The following is a 26,498-nucleotide window of genomic DNA, read 5'->3' as shown; positions in this document are numbered from 1 at the left end:
AGAAAGAAACATCTGAATGCTGTGGTTCTTGGAAGATAGAACCTTCTTTCAATTGTAAAAATTCCTATGGGGATTTAAATAGCCTGCCTATGTAACATCTTGAATAAAGATCAAGAAAGGTGGTACATAAATACTTGTATTATTATTATTATTATTATTATTATTATTATTATTATTATTATTATTATTATTATTAATTTTAGATGGCAGCACAATCTCAGAAGGGGAGGGGTGCCCAATTCACATTGTTTATGTTACACATTATTCATATTATAGGAAACTGTGCATGTACACGTATGCACACTTGGAAAATGTGGCAGTCTTGTATGTGTACCGTTGATTTGGGCATTAAACCAAGTGAACAGGCCCCTCTTCCCTACTTCCAGCTCATTCTATGGCGTTGACAACCTGGAACAGTCTGTAAACATGCATCCCAAGTGCATCTTTGTCACATGGTGACCGCAATCTGAAGATATTTGTACTTGATATTGAGTTATCACAGATGAAAAGAAAACATCACAGACAGAATGTACGTATCTCCTCACCTCAAATGCAATGCTTCCAATGGAGTCAGCTCCCACATACAGTTGCAGTCAAGAAATGCAATGATCATTTATAGTGGAAATGATGTGCATGCACACCTCACCCTTCAATATCATCCGGAAGAAATACCCCAGAACAAATGTGCTGAAAGCAGTCAGAACCACATCAGAATGCACTGAGCTAACCTGTGATTCAGACATGTACTAAGGCATAGCAGTGGTGTTGCTAGGGGGTGTGTGGGCCACACTGATGCGCACAGGGGGGGATACCACTGCTGACCAAAATTGTTAGAATCACGGTCCATCATGGAGGTGATGCATTGATGAATAGTCCAGCATTTCTCACTACCTGCTGTGATGAAGAAGGTCATTGTCAATACAGTCCTTTACAGTTAAGCAATATGTTGGAGATATAAAGATTGACACTGGAACAAGTACAATCCATATGCAGGGTAACCCAGTACATGCTGAATCACTTTGTTGTGCAGAACAATAAAATCTGATTCATGGAAAATATACCCCACTGACCTAATTATCAGAGAACATCTCTCCACAAATTACTGTGGCCTGGATTGCGCACTTCTTGCAAACAGCATATTCCAATGTGGTTCAAACTGCAAAATCGGATGCTTTGTTGTGGGTGGGAAGGTCTACTACTCCAGAAGGGACTGTTTCCCCCTCTGCATAGCTACTTCTTTACAGATGTCAACACTGGCGCCATCCTACTGCATAGTTCATAGCAAGCCAACTTTAGTTTAAAGTCAGTTTTAATACAGGGTTATCCCTCCCTCCCGAAGCAGCCTCAGCATGTCAAACAATGGAAAGAACTGAAACATCTTGAAAGTATAAATACTAAGGCTTTCATGGATGGTATTTGAGACATTGAAATGAACAATGTTCAGGCTGATGGGCTGCAGTTGAATAAAGCCTAAATAAATGTATAAACATTGACAAAACAACATGAACAGGACTTTAAGAACTGAGATAGAACAACAGGCATTTGGGATTTTAAGATCAGAACATCTGTTACATCACTTACACTGGGTAGTCTGAAGAGCTATTTGCTGTAGATTTGTCCTTTGAAATGCCTACCAAAGTAGTAGGTGAAACCTTAGGCGTGAACAGCTTTTTTTGACTGCAGCCTATCAACCAAAACATTGTTCCATTTCAATGTCATCTTGAAGGTGTTTTATATATATGCGCACTGTTCATATGAAATGAAATATACATAATTTCCAAACATCTTTATCATGTATCTCATTCATCTGAGTTCCTGACGCACACAATTATTCTATTTAAATAACTGGAAAACATTTGAAATTACCTATTCGTTTTTAAGTCATTCCACAACTTCTCAGTTCAACTGGTTTTTTCCATGTTTGCCTCCGGTCAGAATGAGTAACGTACAGTTGCATTCATTAAAACACATTAAAGTCTGTCTTCTGGCTTATAATGGTTACTGGGAACATACAATGTTTGTCTATGGGGATAGAAAAAAGACTTAAATAAGTGAATGGTAGGTGGAATTGGAAATCCCAGCGATAATGAAAGAGCACTGTCAGGTTTTGGAACGCATGTTGATGACTGCTGAAGTCACAGAGCTGGAACTCCTTAAGGTAGTGAGTTAAGCTTAATTTCACATTCACTACACATTTGACCTTTATGAACAACATTCCAATGCAAATTTATGGCTAGACTGTCTTTTTTCTTTGCCTCATAGCATTATTCAATGGGCTTTGATTCATGATAATATTAACCTGTTTGTATTTGGAATGCTTGCAATTTTAAATCTTCATTCCCATCATTGATTATTGACAATGATGACTTCCAGCCAAATCCTATCCATCTTTAATGTTTGTGAAACATGTGTTCTATCAGCGCATGCTGTCGCAAAAGTGCCAGCAAATGTTTTGTGATAGTCTTACAGGCATGCTGGTGGGAAGGCTGGAGCCTTCCCGCAACACACCAGCATAGCAAAGATGCTTGCTGGACCAGGTAGGCCCAGCATAGTGGTGACAGGAGGGCAGGGAGGCGATGGGGAAGTGTGTGAGTGGATCAGGCCCAGAAGGGGGTTGGGATTAGCAGTGCTGGCTCATCCTTAACCTCTTTCCAGTCCTGATCTGCCTGCATCGATCAACTTGCAGCCCAATCCTAAGCAGGTCTACTCAAAAGTAAGTCCCATTATGCTCAATGGGGCTTGCTCCCAGGAAAGTGTGCATAGGATTGTGATCCTTAGACAAGATCCTTGTATAAAATTCCAATAATCATTTTAGAATATACGTTGGATCTTAATATATTGTTTTGGGCAAATGCATAAGTATAAAATTTTGGGAAGTGAACAGACATTTATCATTTTTAACTGCAAATGATTCAGTTGTGAAGATGATTATACAATTGGCATACAGGACTGGTTATTTCAGTTAATCCCCAGCTGAAAAGAATGTTTGGAGTGGGTTTTCTAACTTTATTAAAAATCGTTTCAGTTTACAAATAAAAATGATTCTTGATTCCTGCTAGAATCTTGAGATCTAGAATCTTGAGATCTAGAATCCAGCACACAAGCACCACAGGGGGCAGAGGCATCCTCTGGACCATATTTGTTTCAGCAGCCCCACAAGAAAACCTCTGTTTGATCTCATGCAATTTTAGCAAGAATATGAAGCGGCAAAATGAACTAAAAAAACAACTGTTTTATTGTGACATTTGACATTTGAACCCTTGTGGATATGAATGAAGGTAGGTACTCTAGATATTTGGTACATTATGTCATGGCATAGCTGTGGATGGCACTGTGTCATGTGACATCTGAGAATGTTTAATGGTCCCCACTGACCTCAGTGCATTTTGATTGTCACAGAAATTTCATCACCAGATTTGTGTATACAGTTAAGTAGTTGGTCTTATAAGCACCATTATAAACCCTTGCGCGAAGGGTGTTATTAATCTAGTTTACAATGCTTCATTGATAAAAATAGCATGGTTACAGTATACACACACTTAATTTACATGTACTGTATTATAGATATAACTTGAGATAAACTACTGAGCTAAACTTTGGTTGATTGTTGTATTCAGACTGAGTAATTGCAATTTCTTTGGCTTCTAAGTTGTGTATATATTACAGTGCATTTATAAAATCTAGGTTGGAAATCTTCTAGCACCAACTGGATATCATAAACGGAGAAGCAGATTTTTTTTTTTCTTCCAAAAGTAGAACAGTCCAGATGGAACTTTTGTTCTTGCATCACTGCTGTCAGGATACTGCCTCGGCTTCAGTGGCCAACCTCCAAGAACAGTCCCGGTTTTCAAGATTCAGCATATCAAGGTAGCTACATTTACAAGAAGCCTGAGAAAGTGGTTGTGAGCTACAGTGCTCTTCCTGTACCTTGGCTTGTGTTGAAACGGAACAGCGCTCACGTGTTCAAATGTATTCATGAAGGATTGTACCTGTGATATGAAGAACCTTATTGGGGGGAAAAAAACATTCAAGTCTCTCCTAGCTATCTTTGGTTGTAATTATTTGGTCTCTGGTTGGTGAATTAGTGAAGCAAAATTTCAATTTTCATTTTCAGGTTGTCTCCTAGCTCACCACTGAGGTAGTCTTTATCATGTTTATCTTCAAGCTGGTTGAGTTCCTTCTTTTTATAGAGTGGAATACTACTGATCTGTAATGAGTAGGTTCCAGGCACTGGCTTCTTCTTTGTTAAGTGAAGGAAGCTTATTCCTTCTTTCTGATTTATCCTAAAGAAGCCACCTTCATTCCCATGGTCTATTAAATATCGGTTGTGGTTTGTGAGTGTCGTAAGAGCTGGGATCAGTTTTAAGATGCGATCTTTGTAATTTAGGTCAGAGATGTTGAACGAAAAGATGGTCGGTTTTTCAATATCCCAGCTGGCGAGATTAACAGCTCTTTCCACCTCAGGCTGATGCTATAAAAAAAAAGAAAAGAGAGTGCTTTTATTTCTCCCTTTTTGCTTTTTCATGCACTCAGATATCCAAATGACTTGTGGGACGCTTAAGGTATTTGGCTACTCAGAATATTTACATAGCACAAAAATTATAAGATCAGGAATGTTAAGCATTTTGTGGAGTTATTTCCAATTTCCAAAAGTATGAGTGTGAAAACTTTCTGTATGAAGCAAGCTATGTCTAATTAGCAATTTAAGCAGGGCCCAGAGGACAAGATGGGTGACTGTAGGGGAAACCAGGATCAGACACTCAGGTTAAGTGACCTCCAAATGCTGACATTTTTGTTTCAATCCATGATTTTTAGTCATCTAAAGTTACATCTTTCAGCAAACTGACAGGCAAACATCTAGCAAATGAAGTGTCAGATAATGGACATTTAAATAACGGGTTTGTGTTCTTTTTGCCAGCTTTATGCACCAATTTTCAAACTTGAACTTAAAAGGATGCTACACTATTTCCTCACTTCCCAGCTGTCTCATCCCATTCCTTGAAACCAGGCAGACACAATTTAGATTGGGTAACTCTGAACATCTGACTGTGAATACAGTTCACGAAATGCAATAAAATATTAATTGTAGATATAACTATTAAAGAAAAACTCCCATTTTTTCTGATTTCTGTGCTTGGTTCTCATAAGGAACCGCTTGGTCTGATAAGGAACTGGTTGACGTGCTTGTAAAGTTTGTGTCTGGTCATATAATGTTTCCAGAACCAAACAGCTAAAAACAGCCTCCATCAAAACAGGAGAAAATCCCTTATGTAAACATATACAGTTTGATACTGGTCTAATTGCTTTGTTATGCAAAATTCTCAAGGGATTTGTTATTACCACCATTTGCTGTTATCATCAAAACCAGGCAGCAGAGAGAGAAAAAAGGAACAATTTGTGTGTTGCAGCAGTGTTAGCTATTTATTTTTCTGATTTTGATTCTTTGTCGCCTAAACTCTCCTGCTTTGTTCAATTATCCTGTGGTTATTTCATGCTGAGCTGAGCTTCTGGACCCGTCACACGAAACACACAACAAACACTGCAGACTGGATAGCGTGAACTTCCTCGGGCTCAAAGCCAAGATTACTGGGAGAGAAGTACGACTGGGTTCAGCAGCCTCTTGCAAAGTTGAAGCAGCCAGATGCGCCGGAATCCCTATACATTTGGCTCTCGACTTGCAAGTGGAAACTGTTTTCTTTGGAAGAAGAAAACACCTAAGTACACATGCTTGTGACAAAGCCTTTTTAAAGACAAAACAGACACTTGCATGTGCTATCTGACACAGAGAACCTTCCTCACTGCAAAGCTGGGTGGGCACTTTAGTGCTGACGTGACAAAGGAAATGAGCATGAAAGTGAAAGCCCAGGAAAGCTGACCCCTCTCAACAACCGGCAATGACTTCAGAAGGACCCCACTGATAAAAAACAGCAACCACAGCATCTGAGCTTTATTTTCATATACACTCCTTTCACTTGTTACTGAGAACCAGACACATGGGTCTGATGTGGCAAGAGCTTTTGCAGACAACAGCAAAATTCATGAGTCTCCCTGTCTCTGCAGATTGAGGCTGCTGCTCTGAATGCTCATGCTGCTCATGGTAAATTGATTAGACTGCACCTGCACAAACATGGAACTCTGGGTCCAAAGCACAGGAAAGATGCATGATGGTCACTACAGACTGCTGTGGACTAGACGGACCCATGGCCTGACTCCTTCTAAAGCAGCTACTTAGGTGTAATAGGATGGAACTCAGTGTAAGGCGGACATGGGGTTTGCACAGAAAATGGCAACCCTGTATCAGGTTCTGTGATGATGGGGGGGGGGAAGAGGAGGGAAGCTTCAGAGTGAAAAATGCAGAGTGAAATGAATATGTTGTGGCGGGGGGGTAAAAATTAAGATAAACTTCTGCAGGCTCAATTCTCCTGACCACTCGTAAGCAACTTTGTGTGGCTGTTCCATTTTATTGAGTGTCCCCCTGTGTTATATGATCCCGCATTCTTCCAGGTTTTGGGTAAGGTTGGTTTTTTCTGAGCTTCTCTCTAAGCACATGCCAAATCTTACACTGACTCAAAACAAAAAAAGACAAGCCATTAAGCCACAATAACCCACAGCCACCCAAAAGCCTCTGGCTTTCTCAAATGCCTTTGCCCTTTCTGCCCTGCTGTGCCTGATGTCCAGAACGGCCCTCCAGGATTCCTTTTCCGTGACACCTTTTCTCTTTCTTCCTCCTCAAAACCCACCTTTTCTGGGAAGGTTTTGGCCTGACCTCCTAGTCCCCATATCCTGTACCCTTTACTAAGCTAAAGTATATGTAACTTAAATCACCGCAAATTCTTACCATTTACACTACTCCCCTTCCTTTGTTGTGTCCCTTGCATCAATATCTAGACTGTAAGCCAGCATTTCCCAAACTTACCTGGCCAGGGCCACCCTTCCCCGGCACCTGGAACCCAGAAGTAAATGGTGATGATGTGTTGCGTGTCATGTGATGCCATCACTGCCACTCACTACTGGGTTTAGATTCTGCAGTGACCCTACATAGATCTATGAAAACCATGCACGGGTAGCTCTGACTGCCACAGAGCCTCTTGATGCTGTTTGCAGGGTTGCATTGTAGTTTCCCTGTTGGACCGCAGACATCCCCCAACACCCCAGTGACTGCCTTGCGATGCCCCAGGGTGTTGCAACAGTTTGGGACTGTTGCAAGGCAGGTATCTGTCATCTCATTCTTTATAAAACACCTTGTTCAAAGATGTTGCTATAAATATACATATTAACTGATGATAAAAGAAAAAAGAAAACCTTACTCAAATCAACTAGTTAATGAAAGCTATTGGAAAATGATCTAAATTCTATCCCATCCCAAGAAAGTAAGTTACCTCTGCATCAAGTACTCCTGTTTCGTTGGTGCTTCGCCGCTTCCTCCCTCTCTTAGGGTAGCCATTGATTTTACAGTCATAGCAGGCCTCTGGAGAGAGTGAATTGTCATCTACTTCCCCACTGACAGATAGGTCCTGGGCATGACCCTTGCCCAACCCCATTCCAGAAACACAATGCCTAGGAAATGAAGAACAAAATAAAATCTACCAAAGCACGTTTAACACCACAGGTAACAATATAAGACCCAAATCTGGAAGGTCAACATTTCTACTGAATGACAATGGACAGACTCATATTTTGGTTTCACACAAGTTATGCTATTTCTGAAACTAAGTGGAAACTGTGCCCAAGGACATTTGACTAGTGGGACAAAGAGACATGCAATGATTTGATTACTAACACTTTGGAAGTTACATTAGACTTAAGTTTTCAAATGTGTTTCAAATGTGTTTCTCTTTTAATGGGTCATTTAGTGTTGGAAATTCATTTGGACATGTATTTTGAAATTGCAGTATTCTAGCATCAATTCTCATGAATGTAGCAACGCATTTTTCAGCTACTCTACCCTTGTGAAGACTGGAAAATTGGGAAGCAGTGCATGTCAGTGTACTCATGCCAGCTTATATGTTGCTTTCCCCACATGGTTGTGATATGTGCACTGGGCTATAATGTCTCCTATTCCAGCCTGCAAGCCTTATGCAATAAATGCTTTTCTTAAACAGAGTGAAGAAATGTATAACAGCCCAATCCTATGCTCCCTGGCGCCTGCTGGAGCAGCGCGCCAAAGTGGCTGTATTCAGCGGCGCTAGGAAGCCGCCAGGGGCCTCCTCAGAGGAAGAGGACTTTCGCCCCCTTCCCCTGAGGAAAGTCCCGGCCTAGGCAATAGGTCTCCTCATGTCTGCACCAGCTATTCTGCCAGCGCAGATGTGAAGGCCTTCATATCGGGCTGATAGGCCCAACCTGGCGTTTAGCATCCGGTGGAGTGGCAATCCACCAGTCCCTGCCTCCTCCTGCCCCGAATCCTCCCCCTGCCCTTGTTCTGCCCTCCCCCCCCCCAGACCACACCACCACCCAGTGGTCTCACAACCAGCAACAGCGCAGCCTCCTCCTGTCGGCACTGAGCCCACACACCTGACTGGCGCAGGCCAAACACCAGCACTTCCTACTCTGCAGGTGCATTAAATAGATGTGCTTTACAGCACATTTACGGCTCCGGTGACAGTGCTAGGGCTCAGCTCTGGAGCTGGGAGAGTTTAGGACTGGGCCCTAAAGCAGCTCTGTAGGCACTTCTCACAACACCCTTACACAACACCTCTTAAGGAGGTGTGGTGGGACTGCCATGTGGATCCCTTTTCTTCCCAGGGCATTATTTCTGTACAGATAGCAGAATGTGTGGCATGCCTCTCTTGTTGTGCTGTGTGAACATGCAGGAGTAAGTTGGAGAAGGCTTTTGATTTCAATCAATCTTTTGGTTGAAAGAAGGCTTTTGGTTTCAATCAATCATTCCTGATTTTAGAAATGGGTTATGTCAGAATGCCAGATGCAAGGGAGGGCACCAGGATGCAGGTCTCTTGTTATCTGGTGTGCTCCCTGGGGCATTTGGTGGGCCGCTGTGAGATACAGGAAGCTGGACTAGATGGGCCTATGGCCTGCTCCAGTGGGGCTGTTCTTATGTTCTTATGTTTTGTTTTATTTTTGTTCCCTGGGGGCCCTGAAAGAGGTCATTGGCCTCTACGTTGGGAACCTGTTCCGTTTTCAAGTGCAAACCACCTTACCCTTGTCCTATTCTGAAGTACCCAGGTGGGCATCCACAGACATAGCCACCTTCTGTGTTTGAGCAACCATAGCTGCAGGGCGCTTGTGAAGAACCACACTCGTTGACGTCTTGGCATGCTCCACTGAACTGCTCAAACTGGTAACCAGTGGGGCACATGCATTTGTAGCTTCCCAGAGTGTTGTGGCAAGACGCTCCACCACAAACATGGGCACTGATACATTCATTTTCATCTGAAACAGAAGCAAAGCATATTTGTAGTTTGGGTTGAGGAAGCCCCATTCACTGCCACACCAACTACCCTCTGAGGATGAGGACGAGAAGCCAGAGAAGGAAAACATCACCTATTTGTTTTTGCATTGTATTGTAGTTTTCTATAGGGAAAAAAACCCACTATAAACGCCTTGGGCATCCCCAATGGAGAGGGGAAAGGCAGGATATAAATATTTTGAATAAATAAAATTAAATAACTGCTTATTACTTGCTGTGCTATTTGCAAAGCATGAGTTATGTTCATTCCCCCCCCCCCCCCAAGTACCTTAACTGGGTGCTGACAAATGTGTTTAAGAAACAACACTGATAACACAGGCCAACACACATTTTGCTTCCTTAAACCTTACACCAATTCCTGGGTATATTTGGGGTGCCGATTCCAAAAATGGCATCCATTTTGCCCTACCACATCTAGTTTTGGAGATATAGTATAGCCTCATTAGTGAATGGTTCAAGCAGCTTCCTCATGAGGAAGCCATGGTGTAGACTTCCTCATGGGGAAGCTGCTTGAACCGTTCACTAAAGAGGCTATGCTCTGTCTCCAAAGCTAGACATGATAGGGCAAAACGGATGCAATTTTTGGAATTGGCACCCCAAATATACCCAGGAATTGGTGTAACGTTTAAGGAAGCAAAATGTGTGTTGGCCTGTGTAACTGAATCAGCAGGAAGGGGCTATCGGAGACCTCCAGACGTTACTAGAATTGCTTTCCCGTTGCATCCAGAGGTGTTCTGAGGTGCAGGGAGGCTGCTCCACACCTCAGAAGGTCTTTCAGAGGCTTCGGAAAAGCACTTCCAGTTTTTAAACCAAAGTGGAAGTGCCTCCCCAAAGGGAGGTCATTTGATGTGTGCAGAGGCCATGCGTGACCTTTGGAGTCCTGGGTATATTTGGGGTGCCAATTCCAAAAATGGCATCCGTTTTGCCCTATCACGTCTAGTTTTGGAGACATGGCATAACCTCTTTAGTGAATGGTTCAAGCAGCTTTCTCATGAGGAAGCCTACACCATGGCTTCCTCATGAGGAAGCTGCTTGAACCATTCACTAATGAGGCTATACTATATCTCCAAAACTAGATGTGATAGGGCAAAACGGATGCCATTTTTGGAATCGGCACCCCAAATTCATATCAAACCACCATAAAGTTTGGGAAAAACTTTTCTGACCCTCAATTTTGTAGGCCTGTGTAATTAATTTAGGACACATAGCACAGGGTACTGAATACAATACTGTAATCTTGCCAGAAGTCATACTATGTCGATAATATATTTCTGAAGTTAACAACGTATGCTAATCTCTAAAACTTCAGGAATCTCTAAAACTTTGGTTCTTTTTGAATTAGCACTAAGCTGGCCTTATATAAATAAAACTAGCAACCATTCTAGGCCAATAGGAAGAAGATGTAAAGAAAGTAGCAACAACCCAGCAACTGAGGAGGGTGGATTCTTTGTCCTTTTCCCTCAGTTCAGAATCAGACTTGAGCTCACAGTGCATGTCTGAGACCAAAGGAAAATATGAGAAAGGGCAAAGACAGACAAACTTATGAAAAAGCTAATAATGGTCATTTATTTTTAAAGACATGATTGACACACACCTGCCTCTGCTTAAAAAAAACAACAAAAAAACCTTTAGAGCCAGTTGGGGCTTCAAAAGGTTTTTCAGGTGCAACTGATTCTGAAGGTGGGCTACTTTACACTAGCAGCCAGGCAGGCACCTGAAGAAACTTAGTAGTTTGCCCCTCCCTCCAGGAATGCCAGTGGTTGCAATGCAGCCCCAGTATAAGGGAACATGTTCCCTTACCTTGAGGAGTCCTCCCTGACTGCCCCCATACCGCAGGATGCAGCGTACGCCCCATTGACATGGCTGCATCAGCGCTGGAAAGTTAGAAAAGACTGGACTCTCAGTTATATAAAAAAAGACTCTACTAATCTGCCAATATCATCCTGGAAAACTCCAGGTTCATTTGCAAGAACAGAAGGATTTTGGACTTTCCAAAATAAGCCTGAGATGATCAAAACACCCTCTTGTCTTTGAGACTCCTGCATTCCCAATGATAATAACATCAGAAAAGTTTGAAAAGGGCAAATTAAATTTTTAATTTAAATCATATTTTCCTCCCTCTTGATTTAATCCAATCTTTCCAAAGTGAAAGCCACTTTTGAGTAACTGTCAAGTTCCTCTGTCAGGGCGGAAACATCTACATTCCCAGTGGACAGCTGTGTAAAAATGTCAGCAAGTTTTCTTGTGTAATTAAAAACAGAGACCTCCCTTAGAGCAGCACAATGATAACAACGAAAGGCATTTTTATATGCATTTGAAGGCAAACAATGCCAAACACATGGTCAATGATTCTCACAGTTTGAGTCACTGTGCACATCTCCAGGAAAGAACCACAATTTGAACTGGCAGATTAAGTTAGACACTGGAAACACCTCTCGGTGGATATCTAATAAAAACTGGTCTTATAACTGCATTGCTGCAACACAATGAACATCAAAAAGTGGGTTCCCATGACTCTGGAGATACACAAGGACCAACCCTTCCTGCCTACCATTGAAGTAATTAGTAACGTTCTCCATGAGCAACTCCGTTGGCAGGCTTGCAGAGACACAAATCACCACCAAGAGTTGGATAAGAAACAACATTGCCTTTGGTTTGAATTGCTGACAAGTTTTCATTTAAACAGTTAGAAAAATTAAGATCCTTTGGTACACGTGATAAGTGTCTGCTGTTACACTCCAGGGATGTTTCTTCTGACCAAGCATTGACCATGGCAGATGTAGGGCAAAATACCAAGCTTGGATAAAACTAAATGAGAGCTGGCACTGACAGCACAATCCTATCCTTGTCTACTCAGAAGCAGCTCTCACTTTGTTCAGTGAGGCTTACTCCAAGGAAAGTGTGCATAGCATTTGCGACTTTAGTCTTCTCTGTTGAGTCAAAGCTTCGGCTCTCTCACATAGGCTTCCTAGGACCCCGTGATTGCATTTTTCAGAAAAGCATAAAAGAAATGTTGCCAAACTTACTAAACAAGGTTCAGTCAACAATCAAATACGTAATGCCAACATCTTATTGTTAAACAGTTTGTTCAGATAATGAGAAAAGAGACTTGCCAACACACTGGTTCCACTGGTAATGCTGGAGATATCCTTGTGGGCAACTACACCTGTATCCTCCAATTATATTCTGACAACCGTGCTGGCACCGATGATTTCCGTCACATTCATCGACATCTACAATGGAATTTTATGAATTAGTCATTGAAGAAAATGTGTGCCATAATCAGAGTTATTTATGTATCTGTGAATCTTGGGTCAATATGAAAGTTACAGCTCTTTTCTACGTATCCACTTAACTAATAATGATCACTTGTCATCCTTTACACAAACTGCAAATAGTCTTGAATACATGTTTTACACCCTTGCCGCTAGAGGTAATGTTAAGAATTTTTCCCTTGGCAAGTACTTTTGCTTTTGGCAAAAAGCATGAAACCTGCAAGTACAGATTGCCAAAAGTCATATATTTCCTTTTCTATACTTTATAGTCAGAAAACCAGGAAGCACACATTTTAACCTTATTGCAATAGTTGTATCTCCTGGAGAATCTGCTGGCCTGCATTTGAAGCCATTTCTTGAATCAATATAGAAAGTCATAGGATGATTCTTTTTTTCCACTCTTATGTCTGTGAATGTTTGGTTAGAATACAAAGTATGTGTGGGGCAAACTATAATGCTGCAGAATTAGATCCAAAGTTCGTGGAATCTCAGTATTGTTCTTCCTACACGAAGTTTGCAGGCCTTGCCAGACTCAGAAGCGACTTGAGCAGGTTATGCCATGGAAACACGTGAAGCAGCAAATCACTGATCAAACTGGTCCAAGATCATCTGTTCTTTCCAGCGTGATGTGGCCTACTTGACTAGCAGCAAAGGCTCTCCAACCACTACAGTGTCCTTTTTTTAACTTCAGGTGCCAGGGATTGAACCTACTTATCCCACTATAAACAGTAACATAAAAAACCCTTAAAGAACAACTTAACAATTTAAAGAAGAAATGGAAAGTTACTGCATATAACTGGGCAGCAGTCAAAGAGCAGCAGGTGATATCAGTCTAATAGGTGTACCTTCACAGCTGGCTCCAGTTTGGTCGAGTGCAAAACCTCGTTGACATTCACAAGTGAAGCTTCCAGGAGTGTTTTGGCAAACACCCCTAGATCCGCAAAGATTGACATCAGAAGCACATTCGTTGTTATCTAAAAGGAACAGAAGTGGATAAAACAGCTGGTTTGCTCACTCTTTGTTCATTCTGAAGATGACTACAGAACAACCTCTGTAGTGAAAGCTGCATTAAAAGACTGATCTTACGAAAAGGTGCCCATTCCACAGCTTTCATTTTGAAAAGACAGAAAACAAGATTCCAGTGTGATTATAAGATGCTATCTGGCAGAAAACACGCATCCGTTCCTCCACTCCCCTGTTCTCTGCACATATCACAAGGCTTGGAAGAAAAGAGAGGTTGATGGCAACCATAACCAGTTAGCTATTAAGGGCTCAATCCTATCCAACTTTCCAGCGCTAGTGCAGCTGCAATGCAGCCCTGAGGAAAGGGAACAAATGCTCCCTTACCTGGAGGAGGCCTCCATGACTGTTCCCCTTCTGCAGGATGCATTACATGCCTCAATGGCATGGCTGCACCAGCGCTGCAAAATTGGATAGGATTTGGTCCTAAGCTAACATTTAGGGCCTCTGATTATACCTTTGCCCAGGGGTTCCCAAAGTATGTATTGCAATGCCTTAAGGTGTTGTGTCAAACGTCCCTGGTGGCCCCTCCTACTGGTCCCCAGCAAAATTTGGGTGCTGCCACCTTGGATCTTGCAGAATTTTGCGAGATTAAAGATGGCAATGTCAAAATCTCATTAGATTTGAGTGCCACCATCTTGGATCTTACAAAATCTCATGAGATCCAATACAGCGGCACCCGGCTGAGGAGGCTGTGGTGGCGTCGTGAACTACTGCCTTTATCTGTAAAACTCAAACTGTCCGTCAAACTGGGTGTAAGGAGTGAACATTGTCAGTAGACATGAACAGTGCCACACACGTTTGTTTTGAAGTTCTATACTTGAAGGACAAGTAGTGCTGAAAGATTCCAACCCAACTGTGAAAATACTGAAGGAAACATATCAGCAGGGAGAAGTGGAAGGACTTGGCCGTCTAACCCTGTTCTCTGCTCTGCACTGGCCCCGAGACCAATCTAGCTGTCAATCGCAGTCATATACTATGACGGAATATACGAAGCAGCTTCAAACACACACAAAAATCAATCTCCTTTGCTACTTACCAATACACGCTGAATGATGTTGTGTAAAACCTGGAGGGCATTTACAGGTAAAGCCACCGATGGTGTTAACACAAAGGAATTGGCAGTTGTGTTGCTTGGTTGCACATTCATCAAGATCTGAAAGGAAAGCCAAGGGATTTTTCCAATTTCTGCTCCTCATTAAGGCTCTGCCTTCTTATGGCTATGGCTTGATATAGAAATACATTATTCAAGAACATATATCGTGTGAGAGGACTGTATTGGACTGGACCAATTGCCACATGAAGAATCTTTCTGCTCCACTGGCCTTTTAGCACCTTCAATTAATGCATAAAGTGAATAAAGGCCCACCATGCTACACTGAGTAGCAGATGGGATTAATAACAACAACAACAACAACAACAACAACAACAACAACAACAACAACAACAACAACAACAACAACAACAACAGTATTTATATACCGCTTTTCAACAAAAGTTCACAAAGTGGTTTACAGAGAAAAATCAAATAACTAAATGGCTCCCTGTCCCAAAAGGGCTCACAATCTAAAAAGATGCAAAAGAACACCAGCAGACAGCCACTAGAAAAGACACTGCTGGGGTGAGGAGAGCCAGTTACTCTCCCCCTGCTAAATAAAAGAGGAGCACCCACTTGAAAAAGTGCCTCTTACCCAGTTAACAAGGAGGAAATGATCAGTGTCCCAAATGATGCACTGGAACACAGCCATTAAATTTCTTCACCCATCTAGATTGGGAAGGTCAGCACACTTTCAGGCAAACTCTGTGACATTTAGGGAGTGGGAGAGGACTTGCAGGAAATGGCAAACTTCAAGGGGGTGTCAAGAAGTCAGATGTGCCTGTTCTGAAATGCAACAGCTGCTTCCTAAACAGGAAGCCCTAAGTAGAGGTGTGCTGGTTCTTTTGACCCAGTGACTGACCGATATTCCCAAAAGCTCTATCGGTCTGTGCCATCCCCCTAGTTGTGACAGAGAGATACCCAGAACCTAATTGCCTAACCAAACAACAAGGGTTAAAGTGCTTTGCCCATTTTACTTTTAAACTGGACTATTCTTCAGGTCTTGTATGAATAATTGCTTCCACATAGGCTCCTATAAGCTGACTGTGCTTGCCAAGCTCCTGGAAGTGACTGTGCAGTACAGGGTCTCCACAACCCTGGGCAGGCAGCTCTCCAGTGCATGACAAATTTGGTGAGAGGCAAAGTCTCCCACATCAAACTCTGTGTGGCCAGATGACCTTGGGTGGCAGGCTGGATCTGACCCATGGGTCGTGGGTTGCCAATCCCTGATCTAGAGGCAAGTACGGTGTGGAGAAAGTGTCACCAGTGACAACAGAACTTGATGAAGGTCACTTTAGGTGAGAGTTGTGATGCTGGTGCTTTCCTCACTTCAGAAAACCTAGGTCTTGATTAGGAGTCTAGCCACATCTTCCAAACATTTCTCATTCATTCCAGCAACTTTTACCTTTGCAGCTTCTCCCATCTTCCTGCAAAATGTATCCTTTTGGACACGAGCACTGATAACTCCCCTCAGTATTTTTGCAGATGAAATTGCAAGGCTTTGGTGACTGGTTGCATTCATTCAGATCTAAAACAAAAGAAAACAAAGATTTTTCATGGAGAGAAATCAAAACGTGGAATTAATAAGCACAGACATAATTAGAGAGTGTCCACTTGTGGAATTACCTGCAAACCCCCTCCCCCCCACACACACATTTCTTATTAAGAAATCTTAACTTATCTTTTTGATGCTAGGTCAGAATAATTCTATTTACCAAAGTCTTTGTCAGGCTGACATTTCAGCTGATCATTCAGTGATTTCTTTGTTGTCTTTAGAGGTTTATGCTTTCAATATTTTAATTGATGTTGCTTCAATGTTTTTTGTCAGCTGCTTTGCCCGTTCATTTAAAAGACAGGGTATCAATTCTTGAAATGAAATAATACTCTATATTTTAATATGCATATAATGAAGAAGAAGAAACCTACCGACACAAAGGGTGCCTGTTATATCTGGAGTGTAGCCTTCCTTGCATTCACAACGGTATGATCCTCTTTCATTGACACACTGTCCATTCCTGCAAACGTCATGCATGACGTTGCACTCGTCAATATCTGCAAGTCAATAAATAGGATTATAGAGAACATAAGAACATAAGAAGAGCCCTGCTGGATCAGGCCTTAGGCCCATCTAGTCCAGCTTCCTGTATCTCACAGTGGCCCACCAAATGCCCCAGGGAGCACACAAGACGAGAGACTTGCATCCTGGTGCAGAATGCAAGACAGAAAAGAACAGCATTGCCCGGGTTCAGTGCCGCTACTCTTGCGCTTTTATAGGAGACAAAAAACAACAACTTATCAATGAAGCGATGCATCCTTTGATTTAGGAGGCTTGTGGAAAAAAAAAACTGATGGTTTTATGTCATTTCACAATGAAAGGAAGCAAGAAACCTTGAAGTGTGATGGAGCTAATTGAGCAGTGGCAGACTCAGCAGTCAACATGCAAGGCTGAGCAAATTCTGATCTTCTTTCCACTTGGCTTGTGTCCCAAATGATGCACTGAGCCACAGCTATTAAATCTCTCAACCCAGCTAGATTGGGATTCACACACTGTGCATGCTCTCTGGGCTCATCTCCGTATCTCCACTCCTTGCTGCTGCCAGTCTAAAGAAACAGGAAAGTGGAAGGAGGGGACAGGAGGAGCACAGTATCTCCAAAAGCAGGAACACTGCAGTAAGAGAGATTCCTGCATTAAAACTACTGTAAATTTACCAGTCAAATGGCCTAGAATCTTTAGGTTAGTTGCCCACGGTCACATGTGAGCTGCATCCTATCCCACCTCCCAGGTCCAATCCACCAACTGGCTCAGGACAGATGGGAAGGCTTTTTTGAGCATGTTAAAAGCGCACACTGGAGCTCTGCCTGCCAAGTCGGGCCTCCTACTGCTGCTTGTCATCTTGCATTGCTAGTCTCGCTGCCAAGCAGCAGGGGTCTGGAAGTCCGGCAAGTACCATCACATGGGTGTTTGCAGACATGCACCAGCTATATGGCTTGTGCGAGTTCAAGCAGACACCATGGCACGGACTGGAGCTTGCGCTGGGGCAAGGGGACAAACGTCCTCTTTCCTCGCAGACACCTCCAGCCTGCAAAATTCCCACGCAGGATGAAGCGGAGCTTGTGCAGGAACCTGCACTGGACTGGTCTGTTAGTTTTGAAACTGTTACTCCCAGCACTTTCCAGATAAACAGACATACCTTCTCCAGTGGTTGTGTATCCAAAGCCAAGAGGACAAAGTTTTTTAAAAGCTACAGTGCCCTGGAAGGGACAGATCTCGCAGTTGGGTCCCCATCCTCGCCCACCATCACAGCAGCATTCAGATTTAGTCACAGTGTTCCGGCTGCTCGATCCAATCTGACACATACTTTGTAAAACTTCAGTGAAGCAGTAGCCTTGTCTGTTGTCTGCAAAGCAAATTAATGTCACTTGCAAAATGTTGGTTATGACGACCTGGTTTTGAGGGGGAGGGGGGGCTCTGAAGTAGGAGTATAAAAGATAGAAGAGCATACTTAGCCATATTTAGGAATTGTAGCAGGGAGAATGAAAGCCAGGCAGCAGTAAGAAAGAGAACATGATGTCTGAGGGAAACAAAGAAAAGATTCTCAGTGAAGGAAAGTTCTGTTATGGCTAGAACACTTTGCCCTTCTGATTGAACCCAGAGAAAGAACAGCGGAAGAAATGAATAATCAGAGTTAGAAAATCCAACTGTTAGTCCATGCTGGTTCATACAAACACAAAAGCAGGTTATTAGCTAAATCCACACAGTCCAGATCCCCCCATAAACCCAGGTTACCACTTCAATTGTTGAGAGGTGAATGCAAGGTAGTAGGAAAATTTGATGCAAGTGTGTAAGGACATTGAATCTTAATGGGTTCTTAATGGCTTGTATAGAGACATCTCTACGTTTCAGAACAGCAGTCATATTGGTGTATACCAGTAATGAGATAAACTAATCCTAATCAACTTTCCAGCACTGACATAGCTGTGCCAACGTAGCCTGCACTGCATCCTGCAGTAGGGAGGCAGTCAAGGGGACCTCCTCAAGGCAAGGGCATGTTTGTTCCCTTACCGTGGGGCTGCACTGCAGCGAGGTCTGTGCTGGAAAGTTGGTTAGGATTGCACCCTTAGTTGTTTTTCCATAAATTATGCTCTTTGATGCAAGTCAGTTCACACATTTAGTTGTCACTTATCAGTAATAAAGTTATGTACATGCATGTTTGAGTGTAGCACTCACTTCCTACAAATTTTCCATAATTTTAATGACCTGCTGGGTTTAGGAACCCAACCTCTGCTGTTCTCTTATCCAGAGCTCTCATTTCAACGTGGTATAATAGCTCCCCACTACTTACAATTGGACAAGTAGCCATACAATGAATGTCTGCTGAATGTCTTGGGCTCAATTAAGTTTTCAGCACATTTTCTGAAGGCAGGATATGCTACAAACATCATTACTGCCTTAGAGACTTGCCACCCTACCTTCATCTGACCCCGACACCTACCTATGCATTCATTCTGAGCTTCATTGACAGTGAAACCATCTTGGCATTCACAACGGAAGCTTCCTTGTGTATTATGGCAGGTTCCATGTTCGCAGATCCCAGGTTTGGTCCTGCATTCATTCTCATCTGTGTATAGTTAAGGATATATCATTATTTTATGCAGTTCCACATTGACATAAAGAACAATACTATTAACTTTTTCTTCTAGAATGATCTGAGAAGGCAACTGCAATTTTTCATTTACAATTCGCTGACCACCCTGTGAATTTACGATCCACATTTCACAGGATTATACATTCACAAGTATAGCAGGGAGCAAATCACACATAGGGCACAATCCTAACCCCTTATGTCAGTACTTTCCAGAACTGGCATAGCAGTGCCAATGGGACAGGTGCTGCATCGTGCAGTTGGGTGTCACTCACAGAGGCCTCCTCAAAATAAGGGAATGTTTGTTCCCTTATCTCAGAGCTGCGTTGCCCTTATGTCAGTGCTGGAAAGCACTGACATAAGGGGTTAGGATTACGCCCATACTTTACTTTTACATGTTACACTTATAGTTTTTATATGTTACACTGTTACATTTATCTGTTCATGGGGACAGATAGTGTCCTCTGCCTAGAAATTGTAGATAAATGAGGACTTTCATTTACACCATGGAATTAATTATGCAGCCAGATAGGAAAGTCTTGTTCTGAATTCCTCAAAGTTCTAGCCAAATTTCTTCCTAGACATAAATTTGAAATTAGCACTAGCTAATGGAATTTTCAAATATCTCATCTGTACTTACTTACCCATGCAACCTTCCCCATCTGGACGGGGTTGAAATCCTGGTCCACATATGCACATATACGTGCCTATCAGATTTTTGCACTCCATTTGCTTTGAATCGCAGTCATGAATTCCTTCTTCACACTCATTCTGATCTGAAAACATTATAAACATTTACTAAAGGCTGGTGAAAGATCTGCATTCACTGCACATGTGTGTGTGATGTTTATGTTGTTGGCTATGGATGTTGGTGCTCGCTTTTTGGTGAGAGTTAGCCAGATAATTCAGCGTATTTTTAGAATTGGAAGTTTTCTAAGAATTTTACCTTTGCACATTCTCCTGTCTTCTCTGAGGACATAGCCAACAGGACATTTGCACTCATATGATCCATATGTGTTTACGCATCGGAAGGCACAGAGGAGAGGATTCTGAGCACATTCGTTTACATCTGTATTAGAAAAACACAAACATCCCCAAGTGCATTATTTATCTTGAAAAGCTACACTAAACTACTGCATTCCTGTAACTACTGTAAGTTGAAAAGGTTGCAAGGCTGGGAAAGAGAATGGGGAAAACTACAGCAGATGACAAGCTAAACTGAGGGCTTTAAGCAGGGATGTGCTCAAGACATGAAGCCTAAATTGTGAGTTGAGTCCTGAGTTAGTGACCCTGTGACTCGACTTACAAGTCATAATGCAAGGTGTCGCGACTTGTCTTGAGAGAAATTTTGAGTCTTTTGAGTTGAGTCACGAGTCATTTTGAGAAATGAGTCAGGCTGCATGTCAAGGGCTTCCCTGAGCAAAACATCACAGCCACAAACAAATAAGCCTTCCTCCTACCCTCAACCCCCCAGCCCCTGCCTCTTAGATCCAACCCTCCCACCCCATTTGCTGCTATCCTTCAGAATGCCTGCTTCCAAATTCCCTACAGGGTCTTCAGCGTAAAGAAGGAATAGGTGGGGGGAAAAAATAAGCCAGAACACACAGACACTAAAGAGGGTCGGGACTTGAGTCATTTTGAGCCTCAACTTTTTTAGAGTCACTCGCCCCGAGTCAAGTCAGGGTCTGTGATGTCCATGACTTCAGTCAAATGTTTTTGGCAACTCAAAAACAAAAACAACTGTTTTTGGCAACTCAAGTTGAGTCAACATGAGTTGAATGTCCATCCCTGGCTCTAAGTTCCTGAACCTCTGCAAAGAAAGCTTCTGAGCATGTTCAGAGACTGTGCTGCTGATGAGAATTTTAGGAACTTTTCTCTTTTTAAAATCACTCCAGGTCAAAGCATCAGGAAAGTGATTCCCATCTTGAGGACTGCAGAAAATTGAGAAACATTCTCCCTGGATGTCAGAACTGAACAGGCCTTCTGAAAGAAGTCCACTAAACCTTCCCTGGAAGGAGCAGCAGCACTTACCCTCACAGGTCACCATTGGCCCTGGTTCAAAACCTTCCTCACAGGTGCATTCGAAACTGCCGATAATATTCTTACAAGTTCCATTTCCACATGGCTGTCCTACAGAGCATTCGTCAGTGTCTGTTAACAGTAAAAATAAACACAGGTCATGTTAAAATAGTCTGGACATACAACTCCAACAACCTTCAGGAAGTTCAGAACTTTAAATTGTAACTGAAGCTACACTAGCCTGGATTTTACTTAGTGCATGGTGGTATAACACAAGACCTGCGGCCCACCTGGTCCTTTTCGGGAGCCCCTGAAAGCTCCCCTCCCCACCTCCTCCTGCTTCAGAAGCTTTCTGGTCTCCCTGCTGCACTGAGAAGGAGAAGCCAGAATGGTTCAGTGGGGAGACTGAAAAGCCTTGCCACACCCACCTCCACCTCCGCTCCTTGCATTCTGAGCTAGTGGAATGATTTCGATAGGCTCAGAACACAAAAGCAACTGGTGGTGATGTCATCATGTCACTGCAGTTACTTCTGGGTCAGCACTGCAAGGGGTCATGCAAGAGTCATGCAGCCCCTTGGCTGCCAAAAGTTGGACCGCCCTAACTTAGTGCTCATGTTGGCAACTAAGGAATTCCAATGGTGGGAGTAACCCTTTTACTTACCTACGCATTCGTTTCCCTGAATAACATAACCGAACGGACACTCGCAGCGGAAGGAGCCATCTGTGTTGATACACTGCCCATTTTTACAGTTCTCTGGATCCAGGCATTCATCCGCATCTGAACCCCAAAATTAATCAAACAGAAAAAAGGGTTTGATTGATGAATCTGAATATTCCTAAAACCACATTATGTAATAAACAAATGCAAGATGAAGAGCAATAGCTTTACTGAAGTTTGAAGACAGGAGCTCACCTATAACAGATGTTCACTGAGTGGTCATTTGTGCAACCACACATACAATTTCTGCATCTTCTCCTATGTCAGAAAGTTTTCCTAGACACTACAGACAGGTGCGGTGTGAACTCTCATTTTTATGGTGCATCTTCTGGCACTAGAAAACTTTCCGTTGTTGCCCCAGATGAGGACAATTGTTGGAATGCCCTTAGAAATTCATTTGCATCAAGAAATTCTGCTTCAGCTCCTGCCTGAAGCTCATGTTTCTTTTTTTGAGGAAGAAATCCCTCAGACAGCATTCTCAGAGCTGCTGCTGTCACAGTGGTGCAAAGAGAAGGAACCTAGCAGGAAGGCATTTTATTTGCTATACCCCTCAAGGAGCTGCACAGAGTGAAAACTTTCCTCTTGAGGGAAGAGGACAAGAAACCAGTTCTTTAGCTCGAGGTCTAGAAGGTTTGGAGCCATAAAGTAGAGGTGTTTGAAAATGGTGTTATGTATTTTACTCAGAAGTAAAATTGTGTTCTGTAAAACTGAGGCTGTAATCCTATTCAACAAAAACAAACCTAACAAAAACAAACAAATCTTTCTGGGAATTTTTCTAAATTGAAAACTGGGACACACATATACCAATATATATGTGGAACTGCACAGAAATCATAAAGGAGAGGCCAGTGTGGAGAGATTTTTAGACCTGACACAAAGGCAAATCCTAAAAAGAAAACAGAGGGAAGAGAACCACTAGGTTGCAGTAATGTTTTGAGCGCTGAACACTTACCAATTGGTTCACCACGAGGGCCGACCAAAATACCAGATCCAAAGGGGCAAATTTGCCTATAAGCTTCTACAAGGGAAACACAGTTATTAAGTTGTAGCATGTAGAGCCCTTACTCAGCAAAGGCTACTTCTGTCTCTGGTCAGAACAAAGCTAGGATCAAGGTTGTTTCGCAGTAAGGGTGTGCCCCATTATCAGTGGGGGTTCAGTTCTGAAACCCCCTGCAGTTATCTGAAACCTTGGATACCAGTGAATGTCCCCCCACTCTCCGGAGGCAAGGTGAACTCTGCTCCCTTTGCCTCCAGAGACTCCTCTGAGTCCAGCAGTTTAAAAAAAAAAGGGAAGTTACTTCTGGTTTCTCCATGGAACCAGAAGTGACTTTTTAATGCCTTATAAGGTATTAGAAGACCAAAACCAATCCACGGATAAGGATTGAATCCACAGATAAAGGATCCTTGGATATGGGGTCTCCTGTATTCTTTTAGCATGGGAAAAAGTGGGACAACCTGCACTTCAGCTCAGCTAGGCAACCATACAATTGAGGTGGCTGTATAACCACATGTTCAGTACCTTGGGAATTATGAATACGGACCCTGCACTGAAGCAAAAGCACAACTGTAATGTACATTGCGACCAATTGAAACAACCAAACTAGTTTGTTGAGAAGGGAAGTGTGCAGAACTATGCAGAGTTCAGCATACTCTGAAGAAGATCATTAAACCTTGTCTGGAGAATCAATGCTAGGACAATACTCAATTTATGGGCTCTGAGGGCTCTCTCAGTTGTAGACTGTCACATAATTGTGGTAGGATGCTTGTTCTTGGCTTTTGCCCATTCCTCCATGCCTATCCCGGTGTACTGAAAAGACAGTACAGATGGATACAGAATATACTACAGCCTGACCATTTCCAGTGCATGTTCATGCAAATCATGCATTTCTGCAGACTTGCTTTAGGTGATGCTGTTTTCTTTCTTATACCTGGAACGTACACAGTTGGGTAGAGGATAGCTGCCAACATTATATCTTTTATAAAGTCCACAGCAATGTGAATGAACATAATAAGGAAAAGGTGCAGAGGCCAGTGTCTCTAAATGTGGTCACAAGCAATGCCTACAAGTATTACTCATTCTTGTCACTGTCCTGAAACCTAAGAAAGTCCCAAGAATCTCATTAAAATTACTAAAGCATTGCATCGCTGGTCCCCAGCACTGACAATCATCTTTAGCAATGGGTCATAGAGTCTCCTGTATAGCAGTGATAGGAATGGAGTAGTGTTAAACTCATCCCCATAACTGCTTCAGTGACAGAATTCCTGGAAATCACTTCCATGTAGGAATTTCCATCATGTGTGAAGCACCTGCAATCGAATCAAGGCATTCACACACTGGGAGGTGCTATGAGAAATCCATCCACCTATGCCTCATTGTTTGAAAACTCTTGTGCTGGGCTGAACCATTTATAGAAACTGCTTTGCTATCTAAAAAAACACACCATAGTAGAAGTATGGAGTTTGATGAAAATTCACTACAGAACCATGGAGCCAAAGAATGGATTGGGTTGGATCCAAAGACCTGTGTGCGGAAGGATCAGTGTGTGCTAGCATCAGTCCACAAGCACTTGCTCAAAAGTTCACACAGGGCTATAATGGGTGGGTTTTATAGTAGTTCTCGTGCTTCCGCAAGCAGAACTTCAGATTTATTTTCATTTTCCTTGTATCAACATACTAGCCTAAGGTGAGGGCAGTCCCTTCTCTGAGTGAAGGATGCATACCACATGCAGAAGGGCACCTTTGGATCCAGTCCAATGTCTGAAGAGGCCCTAAATATTTCCCTGTACTTTGCTGACGTTGCCTATAGCTAAATAAACAAGTAAAAGCTGTTCCATCAGGAAGTAAACAGTAGATGTTGATGCCAAGTATGATTATCCTGTATTGAAAGACAAAAACAACAACTTTTGTAAGGTCTCTCTCCCCTCCTCTAGTTACTCCTTTTGTGACTCCCACAACATCATTTTTATCTCACTCAAGTAACGGACAGCCATTGCAACAATCATACAAGAAATGTTATATATACCTTCTCCTTCTTGTGGACACAGTTCACAGGGATCGCCCCATCCTTCCCCATGCATATTGCAGCAACACTGTTGCTTAGAATGGTTTCTGGATTTTGGAACCAAACATTTCCCATCTTCAAATTTAGTAAAGCAGTAGCTGACTCTCAAGTCTAGAGGAATATAAGCATGGCATAGATTAGGCAAAGCAAGAAAGAAAGACACTGATTCAATGCATTCAGAAAATAAACATAAATTACTGAGGAGTGCAGTAAACAGTTCAGCAAGCTTTAATCAATACTCAGTCTTCAGAGGCTGATACAAAGGACTTTAGATATACTGTGTTTCTAAGGCCTCTACCCAGATGAGTACCACCTTGTGAGCAAGGATAATAATACTCATGAGTAAAACAAGAGAAGCACGAAGTAGGCATGGCTGCAAAACTGCACAAGAAGGACGGAGGAAGGAGCTCTGGTTCTTGCTGATCAAGGAGAGAACCAGGAGTTAAAGAAAATAAAGAGTTCTCGCCAACTGAAGCCAAAGGGCTTCAGTAAATTTTCTTGCAGGCTATTAATGTTTTTGAATTAATTTGCAAACGTGCCTTTTTTACAGAACACAAAACCAGCCTGAGATGTTACCTGCATAGGGGCTTTCATGACTTGAAAAACTGGTGAACAGGGGCTAAGTTTGGCTGCTTTAATTTGATTTTGCAGATATCCTATCTAGTCATACCTGAAATACTCATATTTCAAGCATGTCTAAGTACCATTAATCCCTCTTACTTTAATTCCTAGGTGCAATTTGAATTTATTCTCAGTCCATTATCAAAGCAATGCTTGTTAGCAAAAAAATCAGATCAAAGCAAGACATTTGGGGTACGTGTCCAATGGCAACACAATGTAATAGGGGAAAAGAAAGTTGGAGTGGCAACTGTTAGACTGCTGTTTTTTCTCCTCAGATATGTTTGGCTAACTGCTTGGTTTAAGAGAAAGCATTATTGGTTTTGTGTCACCACACTGTGTTCTTCCATGCCGAGTAATCTAAGCACTGGAGCAGAACAGAAACCACAAGCATCTAACAGACAGACAGCTGGCAGCTTCTCCTGTTGTTGGCAAACGAACACTCTGAGAGTCAGCTGCAAAACCAGCTGCTTGTCCAGTCTTGCTGGATGGAAGATTCACACGGAGCAACTCTCAGGCTTTATAAATGCTTTAGATAAAGAGGTAGGAAAATCTCCAGGAGTACTAAACTTCTTGTTTTACTGGGGTAACTACATTAATTTAAATAATGTTCAGCTGACTAAC

The 26,498-nt window shown here is 42.4% G+C and overlaps 1 protein-coding gene across 3 annotated transcripts in view; it reads right to left on the bottom strand.

Moving 5' to 3' along the window:
- Positions 1-3,217: 3,217 nt before the first annotated feature.
- FBN1 (fibrillin 1) overlaps positions 3,218-26,498 on the bottom strand; it is a 209,991-nt gene continuing 186,710 nt past the window's right edge. For 2 of the 3 annotated variants that reach the window (XM_066635255.1, XM_066635256.1), the window contains exons 51-66: positions 25,218-25,367; positions 23,148-23,213; positions 22,139-22,255; positions 21,490-21,609; positions 20,405-20,527; positions 20,103-20,234; positions 19,309-19,434; positions 18,007-18,213; positions 16,742-16,867; positions 16,221-16,343; positions 14,759-14,875; positions 13,545-13,673; positions 12,538-12,657; positions 9,156-9,387; positions 7,380-7,557; positions 3,218-4,471 (exon numbers count right to left, since the gene is read on the bottom strand). In XM_066635255.1, the coding sequence (XP_066491352.1) occupies positions 4,082-4,471; positions 7,380-7,557; positions 9,156-9,387; positions 12,538-12,657; positions 13,545-13,673; positions 14,759-14,875; positions 16,221-16,343; positions 16,742-16,867; positions 18,007-18,213; positions 19,309-19,434; positions 20,103-20,234; positions 20,405-20,527; positions 21,490-21,609; positions 22,139-22,255; positions 23,148-23,213; positions 25,218-25,367 (2,456 nt within the window). In that variant the 3' untranslated portion in view covers positions 3,218-4,081. Of the gene's footprint in view, positions 4,472-7,379; positions 7,558-9,155; positions 9,388-12,537; positions 12,658-13,544; positions 13,674-14,758; positions 14,876-16,220; positions 16,344-16,741; positions 16,868-18,006; positions 18,214-18,318; positions 18,388-19,308; positions 19,435-20,102; positions 20,235-20,404; positions 20,528-21,489; positions 21,610-22,138; positions 22,256-23,147; positions 23,214-25,217; positions 25,368-26,498 lie in introns of those variants that run through there. The other variant, XM_066635257.1, reaches the window with a different exon arrangement.

Source organism: Tiliqua scincoides, chromosome 8 (assembly GCF_035046505.1).
Source record: "Tiliqua scincoides isolate rTilSci1 chromosome 8, rTilSci1.hap2, whole genome shotgun sequence".
In the NCBI taxonomy this organism is placed as follows: Eukaryota; Metazoa; Chordata; class Lepidosauria; order Squamata; family Scincidae; genus Tiliqua; species Tiliqua scincoides.
This window is presented reverse-complemented; position numbering and strand designations above follow the sequence as displayed.